General features: G+C 40.5%; 1 protein-coding gene across 1 annotated transcript; it reads left to right on the forward strand.

The window, feature by feature from the left end:
- The first annotated feature begins 725 nt into the window (after window positions 1-725).
- On the forward strand, window positions 726-16,063 carry LOC141993597 (homeobox protein CDX-1-like). Its single transcript, XM_074963148.1, has 3 exons — window positions 726-1,173; window positions 11,196-11,341; window positions 15,815-16,063. The coding sequence occupies exons 1-3, from the start codon at window positions 726-728 to the stop codon at window positions 16,061-16,063; spliced, it is 843 nt and encodes a 280-aa protein (XP_074819249.1).
- Window positions 16,064-16,592: the final 529 nt, after the last annotated feature.

Consider the following 16,592-nt stretch of genomic DNA (forward strand, 5'->3'; position numbering starts at 1 on the left):
GCTCATTGGGGGTGGTTACACGAGAGATCTTACAGCAGCGCAGCTGCATCGATACAGCTGTGCCGCTGTTAGCTCGCTGGTGTAAACATAGCCTTGGAGCCTCGACTCTAATTCTGTTTGTGAGCTCCTTATGGTACGGACCTGTCTTCCCCTGTGCTGTGTGCAGTACCAAGCATACTGCAGGCATGAAACAAATAATAACAACAGTGGTGAGCATTTCCTTACTCATATTTTCCTGTATTTTTCAGTGTATTCATATAAAAACTTCTTTAGAAACCACTTAGTGTTCAACCAGCTTATTTCTTTAGCTTTCTAAGAAAGTCTTAGGTTAATTATGTGTGGAACATTGCTCCAAGACTAAGGCAGGTCAGAGTGTATTAAAGGGGATGGGACCAGGATGGATACATAAAAAATCTGTGAGAAAGGAAGCACCAGAACTAGCAGCAAGGTGGGGCTGCCTGGATGGTCAGCCCTTCATTTGAATGCAAATGTAATTTTGGGGCAGGCAGTTATCTGTGACATCAGGCAGAACCTTAGTAAACTGTTACCACCAGCACCTGGTAACACCATTGTTAATCATGTGTAGTAAAGAGACATCAGGGCTAGCATGAGTCATTTATAGAGCCAGTTGGGGCTAGAAAAGAGAGAGAAAGAAAGAGGAAGGCAGGAAGAGATCAAACAAACACTGTGAGGAGCAGAATGTCCTGGCAAGACAAAGCCAGGCTATGAGCATCATGTACGTGAGTTATCTTTTGGATAAAGAAACCAGCATGTATCCAGGATCCGTAAGGTGCAACAACAACAACAACAACCTGCCAGTGCAAAACTTTGTCTCCACTCCATCCTATTCAGATTACATGGGATATCATCATGTGCCAAGTATGGACAACCAAGGACAGTCTTTGGGAGCTTGGGGATCTCACTATGGCACGCAAAGGGAGGATTGGAATACTTATGGCCCAGGACCCTCCAGTACAGTTTCTGCTGCACAAATCAATGGCTCGTCTCCGGGACAGATCTCCTACAGCTCTGCTGATTACAATTCCCTGAATCCTGCTGGATCTGGGGTTTTACCTCCTGTAGGTACAATTAACACAGAGCAAATCTCTCCCAACAGTCAAAGGCACAGCTCTTATGAATGGATGAGGAAAACGGTGCAATCCACTTCCACAGGTATGTGGGTACTGAGGTTTATGCTGAGAAGAGCTTTCACTTTTTTTACCCATTTCTAGTTCATAAGAAAAGCTGGGAAGTATGCAGTGAGAGGAAGAATCCTAATCATTTTGATGGGTTTTTTTACTATCAGTTAAATATTGATTCTGCTCTTGAATGATGTCTTCGATCACGTGCTGATTTATTACATTGCCATTCCTAATTTTTAGTATTCGGGCACATGGGAAGCAACCTCTTTGGGCTGTAAAAAAACTGCTCAATGCAGGGAAGTTACTCCATTTGTGATAAAATGTGAAATGGAGTAAGTGGATCATTGAAGAATATGATTCCAGTGAGAATCTTAAAGATCCCAAGTGTTTTAAAAGCATTGAATTTTTTTTGTAACTTTCCATATTAATTTTCCTCTGGTCTCACAGTAAGCGTGAAAAAATACAGGCCAAAACTATATATTTGGAAATGTGTCAGAAACAGGGATTATAATAGAAATGCTCTCTCTGGCCCTGCAGACCTTACTCAGGTAAATAGGCCCACTAGAGTCAATAAGATCTGCAGTATCATGCCGCTAGCACAGAGTCAATACCATAGCTCCTTTTAAAAAAATTAGCATTTCAAGAGTGAATAAATGAGAGTGGATGAAAGGGCTTACTTCACTTTATAGATGGTGTCTTAGAAAAGGCAGGAATACAGACATCCATGGTTACACAGCTAGTCAAATACCTTGACAGGTCAATTTCTGATTTATAATACTGAGCAAGTAAAAGCAATAGGTTGCATTTACCATCTTATGTGTAAAAGTAAGTCATGAAGCATTCAGAAAAGCAAAAAAGCAAAAATGAAGCAAAAAGGCTGCCTGGAAAGAACTAAGGAAAAGTTAATTATGAAGGCACCTGATCCTGTGAAGTGCTGAGCACCCCTAGCTCCCATTGGCCTCCGTACCTCTTGGAGGCACTCAGAACCTCTTGGAGGTGCTCAGAGTCCTTCAATCAGTTGCAGTTCACGAAATTTCCTTTTCTTCTCTCCCAATCTCTGCCCCATGCACTACTGTAAGCAATGTTGAGGGTTTTTTAAAGTAGGAATTAAAACTGTCAATTTTGGGGTAAAAACAAAAAAGAAATCTTAAATCATCAGTCAAAAGAAATACAGAAAATCATACATTAAAATGGTGCATCACATTTCCTAAAGCCAGATTGTGATAAATTTATTAATGCTGAATAGTCTCTAATTCCGTGAGTAATCTCACCGAAATCAGTGGGATAAATTGTGGAGTAGGGTACTACTCTGGATGAGTAAGGACAGCACAATTCACCCCCTAAAAATAAATATATGCACCAGGTTTTTTTAAAATCATATTTGCTTCTGACTCACCATTCCCCAACTGAAACGCAAACCAGGGGCCTAATCCTGCCATTATGCCTTGGCATAGTGCATCCTATTTGTGAGTAGTCCCAGGGAAGGCAATGAGATTACTCATAAGTGTTTTCAGTATAGGGGCTCAAATCTAAAAGTGACACTATGTCTCCCAAGTAACAACCCAGGTTGCCACAAGCCCCTGTGGGAGTCTAAGAAATGCTGTCAAGAATATAGAGCTACAGGGAGTTGGCGCTAACACACCAGATGGCAGGAAAACCTATCCCAAATAAAATAATCCCCTCTTGCTCCACCCCCAGCCAGAATTGTCGAACTCCGACAGACCCCACACTACTTTTTCTTTCTTCCCCTGAGCCCCACCTGTATTTTTATTCCTGTCTTTTTAGACGGCAAGCTTTTTGGGACAGGAACTTGTCTCCTTATCTGGCTGTGCAGTGCCAAACATACTGTGGGTCCTGTATTATAAATAACAAACAATAACATTCCGATCACCCATCTAACTAGCAAACCTTAGGCTCTTTCACACTCATCCTGCCAGGGCCTGATCTTATAAGGTGCATCACACTCATCTGAGGCATGGGGCACCTAGTAGGAATTCAGGGTGCTGCTAACACATTTCCACTCTACAGCACCTGGTTCTACAAGCCACTGAGCGCCCTCAACTTTTATGTGCTTAAAAGGAGTTGAAGGTGTTCTGCACTTTGCAGGATCAAGCCTTGCAAAGATACATATAATTATTATCCAAGGCCCAAATCCTCAAAGGTATTTAGGAGCATAACTCCCATTAAAATCAATGGGAATTAAGTGCCTTAATATCTCTGAGGATCTGGCCTAAATGCCTATGGGGGACTAACTCCCACTGATATTCAGTGGGAGCCTATTGACTTAATGGGTATTGGATCAGGTCCTTGTCAAAGATTTGCTTCATTCTGAACAATAGTATCTAAACAACAGCTTTTCTTTCCTGCCTCCTCTTCCCTTTACTAATTATTTTTTAAGCCAGGAATGCTCAGCTCAGATACAACAGCTGTCTAAGTGGGGCCCTGATTCTAGCCCTAATCCTGTTTCTTCTTGTCTTTGTTTTCAGAAGAGCAAATATTTCCCCATTTTCCAGCAGGATTAAAATTAACAGCAGCAGCACACAACACGTATAGGCCATGATTCAATAAAGCACTTCAGCATGTGCTTAATTTTGAGCGTGAGTTTTCCTATTACCCTTGAGCACATGAGTAGTCCTGTTACACACGTTCAAATGCTTTGCTGGATTGGGATCAGCAAGCTCAGCACTTTGTAGGATTGAATCCATTACACTTTGCACCCTCAAAGCCTTGTACTGTGCAGACACTGATCCCGATCCAGGAGTCTCTTTAGGCTAAAATCACCACTGATTTCAAGAGTTGTTTTGCCTAAGCAAGGACTGCAGGATCAGGTCCACTGTTGAATTAGAAATCTAACAACCTGTGAAGTAGGTAAGCGTATTATCCCTATTTTACAGATGGAAAACTTGAGGCTCAGAGGCTGACTTACCTACAGTCCCTCAACCAGTGGAAGAAATGAATCAGATGAATAAATTACTATTTGCTGTTTAAATGCTGTGAAACTATAACAATACAGCTAAGTGCCATGTCCAATAAAAATACAGTTTAATTATTGAGACAATTATATTAAAGCAAGATGATTTTTGCAAGATGACCTTGCAATCCTGCAAAAATTACTCCTATTAGTAATTCCCTTTGAAGTCAGCAGAGCTACTTGTATTAGGATCACTCACATGAGCAGTCCACACATGTGAGTAAAGGCTACAGGTGTGGGCCCTACACTGATTTTGTGGTGGGTTTTCCTTGTTGTTTTCTGGACTCATGCCCTGATGAATGTGGAAGGAAAATGTTTAACCTATTCTCTACTCTTCTCTTATCCCCTGGTCATCTTTCCACCTTTTGTTCTTCATTCCTATCATTACTATGGATCTGGAAAGGAAAAAAAAGGAATGCAACATACTCTTACCTTAAGCCATTTTTCTTTCTTTTTTTTAAAGCAATATTAATACCAGGTCCTCTACTGGTGTAAAGTCAAGTCAATGGAACTATGCTACACCAATGGAAACTCTGGTTTTAGTATTTAATATTAGAGGCCAGCCTATAAGTCTTGTGGTGCTAGAATGCATTACCATACGGGAGATATCTGACTGTGGTCCATCATTCTCAAGCTGGAAGACATGCTTCATTTTGACCTGTAATGCCTTCTCTTACCAGCTTTAGAACTGGAGGGATTGGGTTCTGAGCCAGCACCCACCAACGTCAATGCCAACATTCTCATCGACTGCAGTGGATGCAGGATTGAGTGCTTGGTCTTTGCATGGATGAAGGTGCTGAGCATGCAGAAGAAAACAAAATGTATTAGACTTCAGAGAAAGGCTCAAGGGCAATTCCAAGGAGAAAATGCTGAATATTAAATATTTACTATTTTTTATCCAATGATATAGCTGGAGCAAGGCTCCTCTCACTTATCCCCCTGCCCTCCAAAAAATTACCACTCAGAGCACAGAACAAAGCCAGGCCAACTATCACTGTAGGGTGCTTTATGTGGAAAAAAAATGGAAGCTCCCCCCATATTTTCAAAAGTATTCACAGGGTCAATTTTTGATGGAAGGTGGAAGAAAATCCACCCTGGAAAACATTACAAATCACCACAAGTTGGCTTCACTACTTTCACAGAGATATTTTGTCATTTTCACTGAGGAGGAAGAAAGGTCACTTTTTGTTTTTAGAAAAAATAGCAACAAATTTGCAGTGAAACCATACCCCAACAAAGTATTTCTGTGACACTGGTGAAAACTTGCTTCTCCAGCAGTTTCACCAGCAGTGTGAATTTCTTCATACGTCTGTAGGGTGGAAGAGAAGACCTGACATTAAATAGAAAGGGGGTAAGAAGGGTTTCTGATGGTGTAAAGAAGGGGAAGGAGGGAAACTTTGATTATGGGCAGAGCTTGTAATTTCCTGCACATGAAGACACGAAAGCTTACGCTCAAATAAATTGGTTAGTCTCTGAGGTGCCACTAGTACTCCTTTTCTTTTTGCATATCTTCCTTGTTTAATTACAGCTTTCTTAAGACACAGGCTACACTTCCTGATGATGAGAGATGCTGATGACATCACTGGCACATGCACTACCAACAAAGATTATCTAATCTTTGAAGAGCATAGAAATCCCATCCCTTACCATCTTTAGAAAGGGGAAAATATTGTGGGAAAGAATCACATTCCTTTTAAAAGCCCAATCTTGCAAGGTGCTGAATGTCTAAAGAATGTATGAGAGAGCACTAACACTGCTACAACACTGCATATAAAACAATATATGTAACACTTTTAGGAATTTCAATTCATCCCTTGCTTCCTTGGCTTTAGAGAATCACAAAAAGGAGATTTCTCCTTATCTGGTCACTTTCAAATCTATCCACACCTTCAACAGCTTGTACACGTTTGATAGCCAAAATTCAGAATATTGGGTAGGGAATCCACTCAATCAACAGAGGGTAGTGGGGGGAAAATGGAGAGCAATTCTGCTTTGGATTCAATTGATTTAATTTGGTTTATCTTAGTGCAGTATCTCCAAGTTTATACTGGCAAAACCAAGAACAGAATTTGGCCCATGAGTTTTAGCATAAAACAACAGACTAGATTCAAAGTAGAAAATCCAGGTATTACAAGTCAGGCAGAAGTCAACAAAACAAAAAGAAAAATTCTGCACTTAAAGTCTCATGATGGATCTTGACTCCAGTATGCTGCTCTTCTTCTCCCAGACCCACCATTCAGATCTGAGACAGAATTTCGTTTATACTTTGAAAACATGGGGCAAGATCCTGGTAACATTGAAGCAAATAAGTAATTTTACTCATACGTGTAGTCCCACTTAACTCAATGGGACTTTTCCTGGGAGTAAAGTTACTGATACACATGTATGAAGGTTTGGGACAATGTAATGCTTCTGAAATGGAAAGATGCTAACCCTGTATTTTAACTATTAATGAATATCTTATACAGAATGGGGGAAAGTGTTCCTTGTCTTAATTCATTCAAAACTGCTTTGATTTCATAACTCTATTGAAGTCAGGGAAGTTACCCCAAGGATGAGTTTGGCCCTTTCTATCACTACTCTACAAAGTAACCCCAGGCATATTTAGAGACGGGCTCAAAGCAAAACTCTGGATCCAAGGGCAAGCAAAATCAAAACCCAGATTTGGATTTGAATTTTGAAAATGCCCTCTGTCTTTGCAATGGACTGAATTGATACTTCCAATCCAGTCACCCTCAAATAGTGGGTTATACAAGAATCCAGATGTGAATTGTGTGTCTTGAACATATTTTGTGCCAGAATGTGTTCTCCATTCTACTAATTTCAGTTCCTCCCGTTTAATCAGGTACACCCATTACCCCCCTCTGGCACAAGTTGCACCTATGTAACTGAGACCAAAATATGAGCCTCTATAATTAATATGATACTGTAGTATTGATCTAGCTCTCTCTATAGGCATAGGTAGATGCTAGATTTTTATGAAGGATGTTAGCTCACATAAGACAGAAGCTCCTAAACAGCTGAGAGAGGAGGCAATGAAAAAGGGGCCCGGGCCAGTTCTAATGCTAATTTATTTTGCTTTGTAAACTAGTTGTGAGGTCTGAGAGTATTTTTTTTCTTCCCTGGGATACATTGTCTTGGGGTTTGAGGCCTATCTGTCATATTGAGGCAACAGACCCTTTTAACACTTCTCTTTGCTTTGATATGCAGCCCTGTCTCTTCCTTCTCCCTCTTTTCTTCAGCAGTTATATTGCCGGAAAGGGTGATGATTTTCACAGCAAATAAAGAGGCCTTCTCCTAGCTTTATTGTCTTCAGAAGAAATGCTCTGTGAATTTTATGACCAATGGGAAAGCTCTTCCCTTCCCCCCACTTAGATCCTGACCAGAGTCACAAAAATTGCTAGAGTAACTAGCCTTCCCTCTGTGGAATTGTTAAAAACCCTTTTGCAAGGTGCAGTTTAAGTCGTAAATGTCAGGTGAACCCAATTTTTCCAAAGGCATTTTCAAATGAATTTGCAAACTTCCCTACACTTAAGCTGCTTTTCAGTACTAGGCTATCCATGTATTACCGCTAAGAGGGCAAATTACAAAGTAGGTTAGACCTCTGACTTCTGCTAGCCTATTAGATCAAGTCTAACATGTGCAATTCCATGACAGAGTCTCCCAAGAGAGAACATCTCTAGTTAAATCGATACCACACATTGACGATACCAGTCTGGCATCAGGAAAAGACTCAGGGGAAAAAAAAGCCTAATAGGGCAAATTTTGCTCACTTGACTCACCTGTGTAGTTCCATAGACTCCAGTGAAACTATTCACCTGAGTAAAATTAGGAGGGTTGGCTAAAGGTTGGATTTAAAATTTACTTTTCAGCTTTAGAGGGGGAAATTGTAATTATTGTCTCCAAAAGGACTGTGAAAAAGCCAACAGCAGCATCTTTGCTGTTTATTGGCCAAATCTTTACAGCCTTGGAATTTTGGCTGAGTAAAAACTGAGCAAGATCCTCAGGATTTGGCCCAGAAAGAATGAGAGACATGTCATTAAATGTAATGAATGGAATTACAGGGCTTTCATAATCTTGCAAATGGTTTGGGGTTAACTTTTGGTTTGGGAAGTTTGTTTTGATTTAGCTTTGGCAAGTGTATGAAAAATGTATTCCTTCACCCTCAACATAAAATGCTGTATGAATAATGGGGGTTTGACCCAGCTCCCAATAAAGGAATTGGAAAGAGTCCCATTGACTTAAATGGACAATAAAACATTGTCTTCTTAGATGCGCCAGGCAGACCTCAGCTCTGATATTCTCCTCTCCAAGTGGGTGCGTAAGGATTCTGAACACGTAGGAAAAGCAGAATATTTAAATCAAGAGCCACACCAGGCAAATCATAGAGAATTTTGTTCTTATTATTTACTTTTTAAAAAATCAACCCATCTCAACTAGATTTGTAAATTTCTGCTGCCTTTAATAAAGGAACCATAAAGTACTATCATATTTAAAAAGAAACAGAAGTGTATTTGCATGATAATAAACAAGCAAGACATGTATAGACAAATAGGTGCTGAGTTCTGCAAATATATTTAGCTTCTATTTCAGTTTAAAAAGCAAATAAAAATTCCTCCTGATGGATAATAAGAGTTTAATACTTAAAATCAGAAACTGAGAGGTCAGTCATGCTTATTCCAATTCTCTTCAGCCTACATAGATATCAAGTACATTTGGAGATAAAAGGGGATCTGATATTTGTTTATGGTTTCTGAATGTGAATAGAGTTCATGATAAGATCACCTTGTAGCTCTTTTGTGTACTTCATCTTAACACCACAATGGAGAGTTTAGGGAAACATTTTAGGCATTTTGTTCCACAGAATGACCCCAAATTCACATTTAAAGGGGAAAAAAACCTAAACAAAAACACAGGCCAGAGAGATCAAAAGAAGTTTAAAAAATATCAAGTAAGGCATTAAAGCACCACAGGTGACCATGTGTTAAACAAACAATTTACACTTCCAATGAATGAAAACAAATGTACTTGATATCTATGTAGGCTGAAGAGAATTACTGCTGGTTTTCAGGACCTCTTTAATTTTTTTGTCAGTAGTATTTTGGAATTGACATCACAGCTAACTTGACTATTGGAATAAGCATGATTGGGTTGACTCTGCTCTCACTCCAGCATAACACTGGTGTTATCTACATTGGCTTCAGTGCAGTTACTATAGATTTAAACCAATGTACTCAGAGCTGAATCAGTGGGACTCTTTTCTGGGGAAGGGGTCAGACTTGGCTGAAAGTATTCTTGGCTTTATGGACAGACTTGTTCTTAAACAAACAAACAAACAAATATGAATAATAAGTATGAACATGGACAAAAATATTTTTCCACACCAAAATGTTCAGGCCTGTCTTCAAATTATACAGATTTGATGAGAAATGTCCAGATTACTTAAATACATATTAATACATAGTGCTTGCCCAAGGCTGAGCTATATGTATCATGGAGGCTAAAAATTCAGAGAGTAGGACCTTGTGTTCTTCAATCCTGGTGAACAGAGACCCCAGAAGAAAACAAGTCTGTCACACTCATTATATCAGGTATCATTCATAGCCATAGGCAGAATATAATTTATTAATTATTTGTAATGAGGTAGCACCTAGGAGCTCTAGTCAGGGAGTAGGATCCCATTGTGATTGGTTCTGGGGCCATGATGATCTGGACTTCAGCATTAACACAGGAGGAAGGCCAGTGAGAAAGGGAGCATCTATGGTCTTCTCCCTTTTTACTGCTGCTAGGACTGGCTGCCCGAAGAAGCTGTCTTATTATGGAATTAATAAAGTTGTAGCCTTTTGGGTGGTTTTGGGGAAGTCCCCCTTTTCCCTGAGAATCAGGCATTAACACACCTTTCTCAGGAAAAGGGTTTGTGAGTAAGCATGAGCCATCCTACCAGGCACGTGCATTCTCCAGACAGGTTGCAGGCCATAATGGGCCTTGAGAGTAATGCAGGCTCTGAGAGGACCTTAGTTTTAAGGAGCTGTTTAGCGTTGGGGTAATGCAGACTCTGATAAGGCCTTGGTTTTAAACTGCTGTTAATAATCACTAGGTCTGTGATGCTCTGACTGGATTTAAGCTTTGACAAAGGGGAGGGGAGGGAGGTGACAAAAGGAGCATCTATGGTCCTCCCCCTTTTTACTGCTAATAGGACTGTTTACCTCGAGAAATTATCCTGATGGAATTAATAAAGTTGCAGCCACGTGGCCAGAAATTCCAGATGTCTGGATCTGTCCTCAATGGCTGCTGATATTCACAATTACTTTTTAACAGTCCATGTCAGCCATGTTCAGCCATGTCATGGACCCAGACTTGAAATGATGTAATGAGATTAGTAAAACACTGGATGCTGCAACTTTAGCATGGTCTCTACATCAAGCATTATCATTCTCTCAATCTCTATCTATTTTCAAATGAAAATATTTCATACTTCCATTCCTTGTGCTGACATCCAGGCAGAGATAGTTTGTCTCCATCTTTTAACCCAAGGGACAAAAAGAGCCACCAATCAAACTATAATAATAAACTCGGCACATATCAATCATCATCATGATTGTTTTTACAGCACCAGACAGTGCCAGACAGACAGTGTGCTTTATAGACAGTGAAAGAAGCCTCACAAATCCCTCTTTGAGGCAGGTATCATCTCTGTTTATGGAAACCGAGCAATAGAGATGTTTTGTGACTTACCTAAGTCCACAGAGGAAGTCTGTGTCAGAGCTAGGAATAGAACTCAGATTTCCTAACTACCAGTCCTTAATCACAAAACCACACTTCCTCCCCAAAATGTGTTGATAAAGAAATCTGAGCATCCATTTGTCATCAGTTTACTTAAGAACAAAAGTAAAGTCTATGGGTCAGATTCAAATGTGGTGTAAATCAACACTAACTCTACTGAAGTCAATGGATTTACCCTGGAGTAAGTGAAAGAAGAATCACGCCTCGAATTTTCAGGAACATTTTTTCAAATGTAAAACAGGTATTTTATGCTATTGAAGTTAAAAACTTTCGCTTGAAGCTATTTTCTTTCAAAACAGGTAAAACAAGAACAAGAGAGAAGTACCGGGTGGTTTACACAGATCATCAGAGATTAGAACTGGAGAAGGAATTTCATTACAACAGATACATTACAATCAGGAGGAAGTCTGAACTTGCAGCAAACCTAAGACTTTCCGAGAGACAGGTAGAGTATGGCTCACATACTCGGATTTCCCATGCATTGTTATTGTTGATCAGGAGATGACAAGACTGGTTAAAAACACAAGCATCCCAATGTCTCTAAGCACCAAACAACATGGCTGGACTCTGTTTGCAATGTACAAACCAGTAACTTATTCAGCAAAGTGTGATTACTCCCACTGGCCTTATCTCCACATTTCCCACCATTGCTAACATGGACTCAGCTGTACCAGTGGTGGCAATGATGCTAGTGCAAGTACAGACAAGGCACTGGCAGCTGGCAGCCTTTTAAGCAGTGTTGTTTAGACCTACTCTGAATAGGGACAGATGAGATGGTCTTAAAACACCAGCAGCTGCCAGGGGGCTTGTCTAACCTGGTGGGAAATTTTAGCAAAAAGTCCTAGGGTGAAATCTTGACCCCACTGAAGTCAATGGGAGTTTTGCTATTGACTTCAGTGGGGCCAGGATTTCATCCTTAGTTTAGACATAGTAAGTCCAGTTGACAAGCTCAAGTATATTTAGGAAGGTATTTATTTATCCCCTGGGTTCCTCTTGACGTTGACGATTCCCTCCTCCCTCAATATTTCCTCCATTCTATCCTCTAATCTTGAGGTTCTATATTCTAGCCAAGAGCTGAATAAAGTTTGCTCTGGAATCCATCAATGTCACACTCCTAAATCAGGTGTTTGCAATGGCTGCGCACTGCTCCTGCAGTGCTTCCAGCCTTTTCTTCCTCCTACCAGTTGAGCTGGAAACATGGCCTCTAGCTCTAAAACACCTCCAACTCCAGCTGGTCCAGGAAGCAAGACACTGAGATAAGAAGTCTAGCTGGATCACCCACAGAGCAATGCATATAATTATTCCTTGGGCTAACATAATATGTTCTATTTCATGTTACCTGGGAGATCCTTTAATCATTGCACTGAAACTAGGCAATGAAATACAGAATTATGAGTTTTATTGATTGAGCTCTCTGAATAATTCTTGTTGGGTAATATATGCAACAATTTCACCTTGTTTTGTTTGCAAATTGTCTGCAAAAACATCAAGATTTCTCCAGTTGTTCAATGAATAATGTGCCAGACTCTCCTCTTTTTTGCACCGTGTGATGTGCAAAGTGGATGTAAAAGCTACCAGATCAGATTGGTAGCATTGTACATCCAGTCTGCCCTCAATTTACAAAGGTGTAAATGACAACATATGGTGGAGTGGAGAAACAGGCTTAAATTTCATTAATAAGTATTGAGCTGCAGCGAGTTAGCAAGTAATTCATTACACGTATTTGACTACCAGACATTTGAGTTGTTTTAACTGGACATTTGAGTCACATTATATATATTTATTCCCTGATTTGATAAACAAATTCTTCATATCTGGATTTAGATATGCCCACGATTACTAATTCAAGATTCACTTTCTGTGAATATTCAGCCCAGTCATGTAATGTTTGAGTTACCTTGTATCTTAGGCCTCCTCTAATCACAAAAGCTGTATGTAGGGCTTTAATTATGCCAGTATGGTTACAGCGTTACAACGCCTCACCCCCACCCACTGTGGATGTAGTTATACTCATATAGCTTATTGCCATTCAGGAAGGGGTATCAGCAGTACCAAGGCCATGTCTACACTACCCGCCAGATCAGCGGGTAGTGATTGATGTATCAGGGATCGATTTATCGCATCTAGTGTAGACGCGATAAATCGATCCCTGATCGCTCTGCCGTCGACTCCGGAACTCCACCAGGGCGAGAGGCAGAAGTGGAGTCGATGGGGGAGCGGCGGCCATCGATCCCGCGCCGCGAGGACACGAAGTAAGTGATTCTAAGTCGATCTAAGATACGTCGACTTCAGCTACGCTATTCTCCCCCTCCCGCCCCAGTGTAGACCAGGCCCAATATAAGGCATCTGTTATACCATTATAACGGTGTCTACATTCGAGGTTATATTTTTGGTTTTAAAAAAATAACATACCTAACCCAACAGAATTATACCAGTGCAAAAACTGTGTGTACAACAGACCTTAGATTAGATCAGTGATAACACTGATGGTTTTTGGACAGGCTGTTGTGCCTGTGAGAAAAATGTGTGTGATAGTTGCCACATTGCATAAAGTGACTGTAGGCAAGATTTTGTAGCTTTGGTACAGTAGGTGCTGATAATCTGGGAAGCAGGGAAATTCATTCACCCTGTGAGATACTGGGAGAAATGGATCCTCTTATAACCCCAGAAATAGCTCATATGGATGGGAGGAGGGGTTCTTTCGTGCAAATTAAAAATTAAAATACAAAAAGGTGATTGTGATTGGTTAAAGACTCTACTAACATTAATGAATGATAATGACATATATATATATATATACACACACACACACACACACACACAGAGAGAGAGAGAAAGCATGCACACAACATTTTGCTTTGATGGATCTCAAAATACTCTACAAACTTTACCACAGATGCATATGTATTGTTTTACCCACATCTCAAATATAGCCAGTGTTGAAATGAAACACAGCAATTATTTACCTAGGGACAGCAATGCTACAGAACAGTGTTTGGACAAGAAAAATTAATACTAAATCCAACTGAAATTGCTTTTGGAAATGTAGTAAGCAAAATGGGCCTGTTGTTAGGGGAAGACAGAAACAAGTGAGCAGGGGTGGAGGGTGTTGAGGCGGATGCTGGGGAACAAGGAAGAAGAAGGAGAGAATTAGACTGGGAGAAAGAAAACTATTTGTAGAGCAACTCAACAAGGGAAAACAGCCCCACGGCCCCACAGTCCGTGACCCACAAGCCCGAGTCAGCTGGCATGGGCCAGCCGCAGGTATTTAAATATAGTTTAGACATACCCTTAGACAGGACGGTAATGGGGGAGCTATAGCATTACCTAAAAATGAATAAGTCTCTTATTTTGGGTTTTGTCACCATATAATGTTTTTCTAAAACAAAGAAGTTTGGAATTTTAAAAATTCTTCGGCATAGCACCTATGGAGAACACCCATTTTTATTGCTTTGCCTTCTCTCAGCTCACCACAGTCTGTGTCTTTCCATGATGTTGGCAAAAAATAATTGCTCAATGAATCCCATTTCTCATTAATTCACAGATTTCTCCTAGGATTATAAAAAATTGGTTGCAACACTACTCTGTTTCTGATCTGAACATCAAAAGGATGGCAGATTTTTTTAAATTGTCATGATAATTCTGCCTCAGTAAACAGATTAGACTTCATACAGAACTACTTATGCAGTTCCTTAGCTGGTATAAATTGGGGTCAGTTTACACTAGCTGAGGATCTGCCCCATGATCATTATAGATGCAATAGAACTTTTCACAAGAGTAATGAGTAAACCCTAGATTCCTGGTCAAATTCCATTACATTCTCTGCCTCAAAATACCCCTTCCCCCATAGTTTCAATTGGACACAATATTCTTCATTACCTATCCTACACTGTTGCTGATTCTTTATTACCTACCCTAAAAAAAATGTAAGTGTTATCGCAGCATGCTCTTCAACCATTGCTTCATTTCACCGCAAACGTGGCTGCATTTCAGTTGAGAGTGAAGTAATGAATTGAGTATGTAGTTATTCTGCCCTTCAACATGTGTGCACATTGCCCATTGACTTCAATAGACTGTATGCACATATATACTGAAGGGCAGAATTTAGTCCATATCTGTTTGTAAAGCACTTTAGGGGCCTTCTGTTTGAGAGAAACAACAGAAATGTAAACCATTAACATTATTCTGGAACACAGCAGAATACTATGCAAATCGTGTAGCAGGCCTCAGCCTAGCGCTCCTTACCTAAAAGGTGAGGTCAACCCAGTGTAAAGAAATAATTATTAAAAGATGTATTTCTGAGTTAAACTGGAATATAGGTCACTGAAAATGATTTTTAATAAGAAAGAGGGTTGAAAGGTAAGTTTTAAAAAAGGCTGTTTTCTCTGTCCCAAGTGGAAGAGCTGGGGTCATTTTACAAATTATGAGCAAACTTTTCAAATGTGTATGCCTAAACAGACAGCTAAATCCATATTGAGGAACTGGTATAAATCAGGACCAGCTCCACAGAAGCCAACAGAGTTACCCTGCTGTAAATTTGATGTATGTGAGAAGAGAAAAATGGCCTGGGTAAATTGGCTCTGATCCTTTGATTTGGCCAAGCTGGACTCAGTGCACAACCAAGGCAGGGGCTAAGGTGGCTGTAACACTACTTGTATGCTCCCTTGATCTCTGGGGCTATTGATGCCAGGTCAGTCCACACCATTAATTAGAGCAGTCTCAAGCATTTGGATATCACAGTGACGCATGCAACATAAGAATTTAAGTAAGATTTTGTACACACAACCTAAATATATTACATATAAAAGGGCCAAAAAATAAGACTCTAAAAACAATAAATCTCCCAACACTGAGAAGCTGACTTATCAGACTGCATTCTGTTACCTCTTGAAACACCTTTTCCTTTGTTCCTCTGCAGGTGAAAATCTGGTTCCAGAATCGCAGAGCCAAAGAAAGAAAGTTAATGAAGAAGAAAATGACTCATTTTGATGGCACCAGCCTTGGCTCTATGCAGAGTGACTCTGGCTCAGTGAGCCCCATCCCAGTACATAATCCACAGACTCATTCGGAAATGTCCAGTTCTTTATTTCCCCCGCCACCTCCTCCGCTTCCAATGAACAGCTTACAGCACAATGGGAACCTTCAGCAGGTTGTGGCCTCTCAGTAAGTCCATTCAAAGAGTTATTTTATAAAGAACATTATAAACCAACAGTACATGGAGCACTACCGTTCAAAAGGGGACAGGACAGCCAGAGCTGTTTCGCAAGAAATTCCAGCATCACAACAACCTTGTGCGCACAGGCTCCACGTACAATCAACTAAGGGCCAAATCCCCAGGGCCTGTGAAAGGACAGTGGAAAATCCCCAAAGCCAATGGAACTACTGTGTGCTGGCTGGATGCTACATGGGGACGCCAGACCCTCTCTGGGCCACAAAGCAGGCATTTTCCATGGCAGTGCAGAGGGTGGGCTGGGAACAAGGGGTGTCCAGTTGTTCTGCTACTATGTGGATCCACTAGCCAAAAGATGTATGAAGTGGGCCACAGGCAATGCTGCATTCCTGAGAGCAAAACAGGGACTGTGCATGTGCTCTGTGCCCTGCCACTGGATTAAGAGGGAAGATTCCTCCCCCTTCTCATCCTTATGTAGGTCCCACGTGCTAATTTCACTTTCTCAAGCTTTGCACATGGGTCCAGG

The sequence above is a fragment of the Natator depressus genome, chromosome 9 (genome assembly GCF_965152275.1).
Source record: "Natator depressus isolate rNatDep1 chromosome 9, rNatDep2.hap1, whole genome shotgun sequence".
NCBI lineage: Eukaryota > Metazoa > Chordata > Testudines > Cheloniidae > Natator > Natator depressus.

Bases quoted from the DNA above. Each gene is read 5' to 3' on its own strand.
- LOC141993597 (XM_074963148.1), top strand. From the start codon at position 726: ATGAGCATCATGTACGTGAGTTATCTTTTGGATAAAGAAACCAGCATG. The intron at 1,174-11,195 runs GTATGTGGGTAC...CTTTCAAAACAG, and splicing joins GGTGCAATCCACTTCCACAG to GTAAAACAAGAACAAGAGAG. The intron at 11,342-15,814 runs GTAGAGTATGGC...GTTCCTCTGCAG, and splicing joins TAAGACTTTCCGAGAGACAG to GTGAAAATCTGGTTCCAGAA.